Raw genomic sequence first — 12,165 nt, 5'->3', positions numbered from 1 at the left:
AAAGCCCATTGTCATACGATTTAGATGAATAAATTGCAATATAATGGACATATTAAAAATAATTAATGTGAAGGAAATTTAATTCAGTTATGTTTAATGCGTTTTTCTTTCTTTACAGTCAAACGCAGCGGAGCCCACATGTCTTCTATCGACATGACTTAATCAACCAACTGCAGCACAACCATGCACTGGTCACTCTTGTAGCAGAGAACCTGTCTGCATACATGGAGAATATGAGGCAGTTCTCGAAAGGTTTGTCAGTCTTGACAATATGTTGTTGGTTTGTTTTGCACATACCTATTCATAATTTATTCATTAAAACATTTGTTTTTGTTCAGGTTTATGCCTACGATGTTAAACATTTGTTGATGCTAACTTTTATATGTTTTATCAAGAGCACACAGACTTTGATCCTCAGACGGTTAGGCCAGGAAGTCGGTATAGTCATGTTCAGGAGGTCCAGGAACGGCTTAATTTCTTGAGGTATTTATACTTTACAAGCAGCCTTTCTATATGCTGTATAGATTGCAGAACCCATATTCTATTCCATCCCTTTCTCTTTTCACATTATTATTGGAATCGGAGCGTTACTCGTTTTCTCATGAACCTGAGTATCACAGTGTCTACTAGAATAAACTGTTTATCACTGTAGCTAGGTAATAAAGGTGCTAGAAATGGAATGTGTTTTTCACTTCACGTTTTTACTTGTTTTTTCATCCCTTTGATTTAATTACCAAAACTAAACGCACACAGAAATGTTCTTTGTGTACTAGGCTATTGTATTATTAAAATCAAATTATTTGTCATAAATGTCAAGATTTTTGTACACCAAGGAACAGACAGTTTCTTGGTGTGCACCTGAGGTCAGGAAAACTGATTTCACACCAATCAAAATTTGTCATCAAATGAATTTGGTCAGCACCACAAGGTCTATTATGAAAACGGACAGTTCTTAGACTCTCTATAGACTCTTAACAAATCACTAAATACCCTCTTCCTTCAGGTTCTTACTCAAAGATGGGCAGCTCTGGCTCTGCGCACCTCAGGCTAAGCAGATCTGGAAGTGCCTGGCAGAGAATGCGGTGTTCTTGTGTGATCGGGAGGCCTGCTTCAAATGGTACTCCAAACTCATGGGGGACGAGCCCGACCTTGACCCCGACATCAACAAGGACTTCTTTGAGAACAATGTGCTGCAGCTCGACCCTTCACTGCTGACAGAGAACGGAATGAAATGCTTTGAACGATTCTTCAAGGCAGTCAACTGCAGGGAGGGCAAACTAGTGGCAAAACGCCGGGCGTACATGATGGATGACTTGGAGCTGATAGGGCTGGATTACCTGTGGAGGGTAAGCTGTTGGATCTTCATGGGTATGTTCAGAGCTGCTTGTTCTGGGATATTACCTGCCTAAAATGTCTTCATCTTTAGTCTCTTGGTTATTTTGGTAATTTTGAAATATGTCACTGTATTGTAAATGGCAAGAAGCAAAGTTGGAAAAAAGCCCTTAAATGAAACATTTGGGTTTGTAAATAGTTATCAGAATTGTATATTTTATTGTAATGTCAACAGGGGAACAATGCTAATTTTGCTAGTATTTTAAAGCTAAATGAAATTTAGCCAAATATTAAGGCCGTTTCTCAATATGCGTTCTTGTCTGTACTTGTGTTCTTGTGGACTTGTGAAACGTCATCAGTTGCTGCCCAAGTACTGTCCCAATACACAAGTTTGCATTTTGGCAAGAACGGTTAAAAATCCCGGAAGTGTTCTTGACACGCCCGTTTTACCGAGGATGCATAGGTTGGTAACTTGTGTGAACTTGACGGCAGAAATATCCCAGCATTTTTTTCGGCATTCGAGGAAAGAGAGGCAGGTCAATAAAGCAAGTCGTTTTTCTACAATTTCGTATGCTATTTCATCACTAAATTTACTTCTGAGAACATTTGATGCGAGAAATCAACTGTGTAGATTTCAAATATTGGCATTTTTACGAAAATTTATGGCGAATCAAAAATGTGCTCAAACGTTTCCGGAAGTGAGAATCTCCATAAGCGTAGCTTTATTGTTATGAATATACATTGCATTGTAGTGTACAGTTGTAGAGTAATACCTTGAGCTGAGGGTAGGCTTGGGCGATAAAGCCCCTGGCTGTTATCGTCAATAATTCTCGTTATGTTTGGGTACTGCAGACGGCGTCTGTGCGGGGGTATTATTGCGCAATACCAGCAAGAACACATCATCTCAAACTGTCAGCAGCGTTCTGTGTGCTTGTCACCTTGTGAGTTCATTCTTCCAAGAACAGCTAGCAAGAGCGTTCTCCCCAAGAACACAAGTCCGTTCTTTGCATTCTTGGTTTTGAGAAACACCCTAAATGTCTGTCTGAGCTCAAACCATCTCTCGTCTTCCTTTTTTTATTGACAGGTTGTGATTCAAGGAAGTGATGATATTGCTAGCAGAGCAATTGACTTGCTTAAAGAGATTTATACAAACCTTGGACCAAAATTACAAGCCAATCAGGTAATAGTTTTTAATGGAGATGCATATCACTTGGTGTAATAAATGTTGCGTTTCTCTTGAGCTTGTTTTTAAAATGTGTCACATGACTGTTTGCAGGTAGAGATCCATGAGGATTTTATTCAGTCTTGTTTTGACCGGCTCAAAGCGTCCTATGACACCCTGTGTGTGCTGGACGGAGATAAAGACAGCATTAACTGTGCCAGACAAGAGGCCATCCGCATGGTGAGAGTACTGACTGTGCTCAGGGAGTATATAACTGAATGTGACAGTGACTACCATGAGGAGAGGACCATCCTGCCCATGTCTAGGTAGACCCATTCAACCCTGTCATAAATTGAGTTTAAATTGTTATTTTTGCTTTGCTGTGATGAACAGATTCTAACAAACTCTTTCAAACTCTTCCTTTAAGGGCTTTCAGAGGAAAGCATATTACACTAGTTGTGCGTTTCCCAAATCAAGGCCGACAGGTCGATGATCTGGATATTTGGTCGCATACCAATGACACAATTGGTTCTGTGCGACGCTGCATTCTGAACCGAATAAAGGCCAACAGCACGCACACCAAGATTGAACTTTTCATCGGGGGAGAGATCATAGACCCAGCAGATGACAGGAAGCTAATTGGGCAGCTAAACCTCAAAGACAAAACTGTAGGCATTTGCTTGGCTGTTTTTCTCAATTTACACTAAGAAATTTCACCCACATAACTGTTGCCTTAAAGGGATAGTTCACCCAAAAATGAAAATTCTGTCATCATTTACTCTCCCTCAAGTTGTTCCAAACCTGTATGATTTCCTTTCTTCTGCTAAACACAAAAGAAGATATTTTAAAGAAGGTTGGTAATTAAACAGCTGCTGGTCCCCATTGACATCCATAGTATTTTTTTTTCCTACTATGGAAGTCAATGGGGTCCATCAGTCATTTGGTTACCGACTTTCTTCAAAATATCTTCTTTTGTGTTCAGCAGAAGAAAGAAAGTCATACAGGTTTGGAACAACTTGAGGGAGAGTAAATGATGACAGAATTTTCATTTTTGGGTGAACTATCCCTTTAAATTTAACAGCATGTGTGAACATGATCTGTTGTTATATTTTACAAGAGTACTTTTTCATTCCCTCTCTTCCAGCTCATTACAGCCAAGCTCACCCAGGTCAGCGCCAATATGCCTTCCAGTCCAGACAGCTCCTCAGACTCCTCCACTGGCTCCCCTGGGAACCATGGAAATCACTACAGTGATGGGCCAAACCCTGAAGTGGAGAGCTGTCTTCCTGGCGTGGTGAGCATCATGCCATTCAGGCACATAATTGAGCCAAATTGTCTATTGTGTTAGGGTAATGTTTACACATTGAAAGGGGAGCGCAGTGACTTAAATTACTAGGTTACTGACATGGTGAAAAATGGAATGCGTTTCCTCCTAACACATTTTATCATCCAAAGTATCAAGCTGTCTTTGACAGTCATAGGTTATGAAAAAAAAGATAGATAGATAGATAGATAGATAGATAGATAGATAGATAGAGACACAAATGCCAGATTCCAAAATTCAGCTCTAAGGTCCATATATATTAGGGGTGGAACGGTACACAGAAGTCACGGTTCGGTTCATACCTCGGTTCAGACATCACGGTTTGGTACGAGTTCGGTACAATGGAGGGAAAAGCAAAACAAAAATGCAGAAGGCTTGTGCATGTCTCAGGCTGTACCACCAAAGGAAAATAAATTACTTAAGCCTTATATTTTTTAAATAAGTTTTATTAATAAAGTAAAGGCATAGAACCAGTTTATTTGTAGTGCACTGACAATATATATATATATATATATATATATATATATATATATATATATATATATATATATTAGGGCTGTCAAACGATTAATCGCATCCAAAATAAAAGTTTGTGTTTACATAATATATGTGTGTGTATGGAATATAATTATTTTCTATATATAAATACACACACATGCATATATATTTAAGAAAAATGTGTTATTTATATATTAAATATTTATATATAATATAATATTAATTATATATAATATAAATATATATACACAGTATATACATGCAAATATTTCTTAAATATATACATGCATGTGTGTGTATTTATATATAGAAAATAATCGCGATTAATCGTTTGACAGCCCATATATATATATATATATATATATCAGGGCTCGAAATTAACTTTTTTACTTGGTAGCACTGGTGCTCCCAACTTCAAAAAGTTAGGAGCACCAGCAAAAATTTAGGAGCACCCACCAAAAATTAAGGAGCACCACAACTACAAATTATATATTAACAGATTTTATTTCATCCTGTGGCCAAGATTTGAAATTTGGTCTTCTGGCTCTATATCATCTCAACCCGATGATATTGGCACATGATTTGTCATTTGACATAAATTTAGTGAAGGCAAGCTCTTCTTTGGCGATGGTGTATGCGGTGTTATATTCATAGACAGTATGGTTATATTTGACGTATCCTGCCGATTAAAAGCCTTAATAATCGAACCTGATGAACCTGATTTGTTTGCCACACACCTGTCCCTGCATTTTTTGCTTGGCACTTGGCACTCTATTGCTATTAATATGCTGTATTAATCTTTGTTAATCTTAGTTAATAAAAATACAGCTGTTCATTGTTCATTAAAGTTACTTCACAGTGCATTAACTATGTTAACAAATAAAATAAAAAATTTCAATAATGTAGGCTATTAGTAGCCCAAATGTTGAAGTTAACAATGGTTAACAAATTAACAAAGTGCAGTTTATTAATAGTAGGCCTACATGTTAACTGTGTTAACTAGAATTTAATAAGTGGAACATTATTGTAAAGTGTTACCGATTTGTTATACACCGATTCAGACGTCTCGTGAGTGTGTTGGACAGATCAGTTGTTTTAACCATTCATTAAAGTGAATCGGTTCAAATGAGTCATTAGTTCGCGAATCGGACGTGTCATTAGTGGACGTGTGGCATACGGCAAGCGTTGTGTGATTATCCCGGTAGTTTATTTTTTAGCACACTCCACGGTAATTTAGGAGAAAAAAAAAAATCTCCGAATGCTCCACGTGAAACTTCGGTCTTCCGCCCTTTTTCTATCGTGTCAAATGATTTTGATTATATGCGCGAGGGAGAGAGAGCAAGACAGCGCTCGTGTTGTTTGAAGACGTGAGAGTGCGCGCGCGCGTCCGGGGCTTTCTCTCATCAAGCGCAGCAGTCACTCACGCACCGATCAAAAGGCTTTGGCGGCCGCCAAAAAAAATCAATGCAGGAAAAACCCCGGGATTGGTTATATAACGTTGGATAGAATGACGGTCCGGCCATCGCGTATCAGCGCACATAAGGTACACACGGTGAAGTAATTTGCAAACGTTTTTTAGAGAAATGAAAACAGGTCGCACCACAACCATTATTTGCACTCGCACAAATGCTCCCAAATATATTTTTAGGTCGCACAGATTAAATTTCAGGAGCATATGCGACCAAAATGGTCGCAATTTCGAGCCTTGATATATATATATATATATATATATATATATATATATATATATATATATATATATATATATATATATATATATATATATATATATATATATATATATATATATATATATATATAGGGCTGTCAATCGATTAAAAATTTGAATCGATTAATTGCATGATTGTCATGAGTTAACTCGTGATTAATCACACTTTTTTTATTTGTTCTAAATGTACCTTAAATTAATACTTTTCAAGTTTGTAATACTCTAATCAACGTGGGCATGGATAAATATGGATGCTTTATGCAAATGTATGTTTATTATTGAAACCATAGTCAACATAGAGCATGAAGAGGAGACATGTTTCAAAGGTCATAGATGTTTTTCAAAGAACTTGTTCATGTCTATTAGACACATGTAGAAAGAACAAAGAAATACCAGGTTCCCATTACTTCTCTTTCTTTGCACTGAGCAATTAACACAAACATGTTTAGATTTTTGCATGACAGGGCAGCTCTTCTGAAAATGCTAAATGTACATTTATTATTTATTATTAGGCTACATTATAGTTTGTCTCTCTCTGTGCCCATTTTGATGAAGCTAAATTCTCAATAAAACTGTTTTCATTGTTATATTTTACTGTTTCTGTTGTCAAACAACGGAATGAATTTGAAATGGTGACTGAAACGCGACCCATTAAGACATAACCAGCTCTCCCTTCCAAGATGTTAATCTGCACAATAATCCTGATAATCGAGCCGTCGTCTGATGAAATCAAATACACATAAGATAAACACAATATCTGTTTTGCGATTTCGGCTATTCTTGCATGTAAAATTAGAGAAGCAACATCATATCTGTGTTTAGCTGAATTAAACTGCTGCTCCTCTCTCCAGCGCGAGACGCAGAGAGAGAGAGAGAGAGAGCGAGAGAGAGAGAGGCGCGCGCACGTGCTGGGAGAGCAGTACCGGCGGTACCGGTAGATTCTCAGAAACTAAATAAGGTTTGGGCGCTTTGTTGAAGGAAAAAAATCGCTAAATGGGTCTGCAATGTCGCTAAGTTGGCAACACTGTGTATCTCCATTTCTCCAACTAGGTTTTGGGCCACGGGTCAAACAGAAAATACGCGCTGCATTAATCGAGCGTTAAAAAAAATAGTGCCGTTAATATGATTTTGCGTTAACGCGTTAACACGCTAACTTTGACAGCCCTAATATATATATATATATATATATATATATATATATATATATATATATATATATAATTTTTTTTTTTTTTTTTTTTGTCTGGATCTGGATAAGCTATATAGATAGATAGCTTCGGACCTTAGAGGCACATATGCCAGAATCCAAAATTCAGCTCAGTTTCTTATTTTTGTGTTTTACTTTTAATGTTTTAAATCTACTTGGCAACTCAGCACCAGTATTGCAGATCCCTTCTCCCCTGGTCATCATTTATTCTATTATGTATTATATTAAAGTGTATATTGTAAAATATAAACACCCATTTGCTATGCCCTTGAGAAAGGCACTTGACAACATTGCTCCAGGTGATTGTCCATGTAATACGTGTATTGGAAGTGTTGCAGAAATGGTATTACATTTATCACTGCCTTTATTACAACTACCTTTAATGTTTTGTGTTGGCCAGTTTTAAGTGTAACCTCTGATTCTTCTTTTCTCAGATAATGTCGCTGCACCTGCGCTACATCTCTTTCCTCTGGCAAGTTGCGGACCTAGGCTGTAATCTCAACATGCCTCTCCTACGGGATGGAGCTCGTGTTCTAATGAAGCTCATGCCTCCAGGTGCTCTATGTGCTTCATTAGATGCCTGTTTGAGATGACTAGCTGTACCAATCTGCTGTCTCTATTCATTACGCTTTCTGCTTTCCAGATAACACCACAGTGGAAAGCCTGCGAGCCATTTGTCTGGATCACGCTAAACTTGGCGAAAACAGCCTTAGCCCCACATTGGACTCTCGTTTCTTTGGGCCGTCACCATCTCAAGTGCTTTACTTGATTGAGGTTTGTTCAATATGACAATAGCTACTTTTCCACCATTGGGCCGAACAGTTCTAAAAACTGCAGGGACCGGTTCCAGATATATTTTCACTTGAGCTTGGTTCGGCAAGGCACGATTACAAACAGTTCTCGGCCCGGAATTCTCCAGTAGAATGTGTGTAGTTATGCTGCCACTCAGGATTGGTCACTTGTCTGTTGCCTGGCTACCTCTGTAGCAGATGAAGCGTGGTATTTTAAACGCAAGTAAATAAAAAAATGAAAAGAAATATCATCCTTTATAATGCAGTTGCTATGTACATGTCATATGTCTGTAGACTGTTGTGTTGCTAAGGCAATGACTGCCACAGTGGAATATGAAACCATATCCATACCGGCTAGGCCAGGTCGGCACGGAATGGAACGGTTAAGCACCGAGAACGGTTTGGCACGATGGTAGAAAAGCGGCTAATATTTTATGAAACTAGCCATGTATAGACACATACCTGGTTATGTGTACCACTCAAAAGCAAGGTTATTTTAATATAATGTATATGCAATTATAGTATTTAATCATATTTTGTATATAATATATTAGTACACTTAATGTGTATAACTGTGTTTGCCTGACATTTTGTTTTATTTGTATTATGTGCATACAACACGCATACGTATGTGTGTGTATGTATGTGTGTGTGTTGTATGCATATAATACAAATAAAACAAAATGTCAGGCAAACACAGTTATACACATTAAGTGTACTAAAAAAGTAACATAAATAATAATACAATTAGTAAAGATTTTTCTCATTCATTTCACTTCATTTTTTTATTTCATTTTTAGTAATTTTAGATGTTTTTTCTGTTACTTGCCAAGGCAAGTAATAATATTTATATTTTATTTTTATTTTAATGAACAATAACAATATTTAATAGTTTTAGTATTAGTTGCAATAACAGCTTTTTTTGTGTGTGTGTGGCATGAGTCTTTGATTTGCACAATGTCTCTGTGTACCTCAGGTGGTGTACGCCTTACTCATGCCTGCCAGTGGGACGTTGGGTGAGGATGCTAGTGACTTCCAGTACAACTTCTTGAAGAGTGGTGGGCTGCCACTTGTTTTGAGCATGCTCACCAGAAATAACTTCCTGCCAAATGCTGACATGGAGACCCGGCGGGGAGCTTATCTCAACGCACTAAAAATAGCCAAACTGCTGCTCACAGCTGTAGGCTTTGGCCATGTGAAGTCTGTGGCGGAGGCCTGCCAGCCTGTGGTGGAAGGGACTATCCCTGTATCTCCTGTAAGTTGCCCTTGCTTGAGCTTTTAACTGTTCCTTTTAAGGAAGTTGTTGCAGAAGTATAAGCACAATACCTTCAGTGACTATTATTTTACAGAAATGAGAACATGTACACATTCAGTTTTTAAAAAAATACTTTATAATTTTGTTTTAATCTTGTAATTTTTTACAAGGAATACAATTAAAAGACATTGCAATATCATATTTGGCCTTAGAAACTGCAGAAAACATGAGAGAGGGAGAGAGTGAACCTGCTGTCACTTTTTACACTTTTGTCCAGTACTGCATCTCATAAAATTGAACTTGGCACAGCCATAGTTTGTAGTTGGGGCTAAGTATGGGGGGGATGGTGTTTTATTGCAAAAACAGAATTCTGTTGCAAACACTGCAAGTAAGTAAATTGTTTCCTACTGAGTGGTGTTGATTCAGTGGATTTTATAGGTTAAGTACTGAGCGTTTCATTTCTGTTTAAGACTAACCTTTCAGCCTCCCTGACATTCATCAATCATATTAGAAACAGTCTGGCTTGGACTATCTATCTCCACAAATGTCAAGGGTGTACAGTGTCCTGTGAGGAAAAGTTTTCCTCACAAGACACTTACATAAGGGATTATTAACCATGAGAAAGAAGAAAGTCTGGAGTGCTTGAATCATTCAATTTTCTCTTTATTTGACTGTTTCTATACATATAATCGAACAATATGTGTGCAACTAATAGAGGTGAAAAATTACCACTGACTCAATGAGACAGTATCACCAATCTTAAATGTGAATCTCAATGTTTCTTTTTATACTAATTCTTTAGTTAAAGTGTTACCCACTTTTTATTGTTTTTTATTCTAGTAGTACATGTAAAAAAAAAACAATGTTTACTCGTTCTCTGGCTTACCTGGACCAAGACATTTAAGTTAATTTGTCAGCAAAAGTTCTCCAGATGTCGTGTTCTGGCAGCTAGGGCTTTCATGAAAACTACAGATTATACTTCCGCATTTTTGTGTCCCCACCCATGGACAGTCGGATTGACAGACGGTTATTAACAGTTATTGTAAGGGTAGGTTTATTACTGAAATGTGTATCTTACAATGTCTACTCTTTAAACAAAATTATGGTAAAAATTTAACACTATGGCAACAGCTTTCTTTCTTGTATGCGACAGCATTTTGCTTCAGGGGGTTGGGCAGAACTGAGAGAGTGACAGTTTCTTTCATTTTACCCTTCTATTTGGCCTAAAACACTGTTTGTGGTCATCCAGTTTGAAATGTTGACCACAAACACAGAGATTTTTCAGATTTCCCGTCGCGGAGTTCTCCATATTTACTATTCTTTTATTTGAAGCCCATTTTGCCAGCCATGAAGGATCCCTTTAAAAATCATGATTTGAGATATTAAGTCCTTGTTTTAGGATGTGGAAATGTCTGATGTTGGGGAGAGTTTGCTGCATGTAAACAGTATTTCACAGATTATAACTTTGCTCGGAGAGGGTTGTTAAACCGTTATATCACTCCAGTCTCATGCTACAACTTAAGCACTTAATGTTGAAGTTTTGTGGTTATACCTCTGAAACAGTATGATGCTGGCATTAGGGTATCTCACTATAAAATACGCATTACAATACATTTCATGTATATACACTACCATTCAACGTTTGTTAAAAAAACAAAAAACATCACAGAACTAATAAAAAAAAAATGTTTTTTAAATAAATTAAAATAGACAAGTTATTTTAAATTATAATAATACTTTACAGTATTTTTTTTTTTTTTTTTACTGTATTTCTGATCAAATAAATGCAGCCTTGGTGAGTAAAGCGATTTATTTAGAATAAAAAAAAAGACAAACTTCCCAAACTTTTGAACAGTATTTATTTTCTGTTTGTTTTCTTTCTGGAATCTGCAGGATAACACTTTTTCTTTAATCATTCATAGATCAACCAGACTACACATGACCAGGCTCTAGTGCTACAGAACGCCCTACAGAATATCCCTAACCCCTCAGCCGAATGCATGCTGCGGAACGTGGCAATCCGCCTCGCCCAGCAGATCTCGGATGAGGTATGTTATAAAACTCCACACAACCTTAGACTGCAGAAACTGGTTTGTTTGCATTCAATTCAAATGAATGTCCTCAACTGTCTTGACAAAAATGTCTGTAATGTATTTTATGATCAAAAGGAAAGCAGATGTACTATTAATGTTGGTTGCATAGTGTTTCGTCAAAACCTCTCCTTTTCTTTGAATGTGACAAAAGATATGTACAAGGGAAATGCCTCATGTTTCAAGCTCAGTTTTCAAAGTTTGTCCTTCTGTTCCTATACCTAGAACTTCTTCCAGGCCTCCAAGTATATCCCAGATATCTGTGTCATTCGAGCAGTTCAGAAGATAGTCTGGGCTTCTGGCTGCGGCTCTGTTCAGCACGTCTTCAGTTCTAATGAGGAGATCAGCAAGATCTATGAGAAGGTTCTAGTTCTTATCTGTATTGAAACACCCCTATGTGTGATTGATTGATAAGAATCAGACTCAATATTTACGCCTGTTATGTGTGATCTCCCGCAGACCAATGCTGGCAATGAGCCGGATGCAGAAGATGAGCAGGTGTGCTGTGAAGCTCTTGAAGTCATGACCCTGTGTTTCGCTCTCATGCCCACTGCACTAGATGCACTTAGCAAAGAAAAGGCCTGGCAGACCTTCATTATAGATCTGCTGCTGCACTGCCAGAGCAAGTGAGTTATCGTAGACATCTTTTAAACTTTCATTGGGTAGTGTGCTTGGGCCATTTCAGTCATGCTGTTCCTTTTGAAATGTATAACTTTTTAAAAAAAATAAAAAAAATATGCTTTTTTTAGTATTTATTTAATTTTATAACATATTATA

General features: G+C 37.3%; 1 protein-coding gene across 8 annotated transcripts in view; it reads left to right on the top strand.

Moving 5' to 3' along the window:
- usp9 (ubiquitin specific peptidase 9) overlaps positions 1 to 12,165 on the top strand; it is a 43,593-nt gene that overhangs the window by 18,352 nt on the left and 13,076 nt on the right. For all 8 annotated transcript variants that reach the window (XM_079881363.1, XM_079881362.1, XM_079881359.1 and 5 more), the window contains 13 exons: positions 119 to 252; positions 396 to 483; positions 1,004 to 1,346; positions 2,417 to 2,512; positions 2,609 to 2,820; positions 2,922 to 3,162; positions 3,639 to 3,788; positions 7,687 to 7,807; positions 7,896 to 8,026; positions 9,020 to 9,298; positions 11,221 to 11,346; positions 11,614 to 11,751; positions 11,848 to 12,014. In XM_079881363.1, coding sequence (XP_079737489.1) covers positions 119 to 252; positions 396 to 483; positions 1,004 to 1,346; positions 2,417 to 2,512; positions 2,609 to 2,820; positions 2,922 to 3,162; positions 3,639 to 3,788; positions 7,687 to 7,807; positions 7,896 to 8,026; positions 9,020 to 9,298; positions 11,221 to 11,346; positions 11,614 to 11,751; positions 11,848 to 12,014 — 2,226 coding nt within the window. The remainder of the gene's footprint in view (positions 1 to 118; positions 253 to 395; positions 484 to 1,003; positions 1,347 to 2,416; positions 2,513 to 2,608; positions 2,821 to 2,921; positions 3,163 to 3,638; positions 3,789 to 7,686; positions 7,808 to 7,895; positions 8,027 to 9,019; positions 9,299 to 11,220; positions 11,347 to 11,613; positions 11,752 to 11,847; positions 12,015 to 12,165) is intronic.

Source organism: Squalius cephalus (assembly GCF_949319135.1).
Source record: "Squalius cephalus genome assembly, chromosome: 9".
NCBI classification, from domain to species: domain Eukaryota; kingdom Metazoa; phylum Chordata; class Actinopteri; order Cypriniformes; family Leuciscidae; genus Squalius; species Squalius cephalus.
Note: the sequence above shows the minus strand (reverse complement) of the source record. Positions and strands in the feature narration are given on the sequence as shown.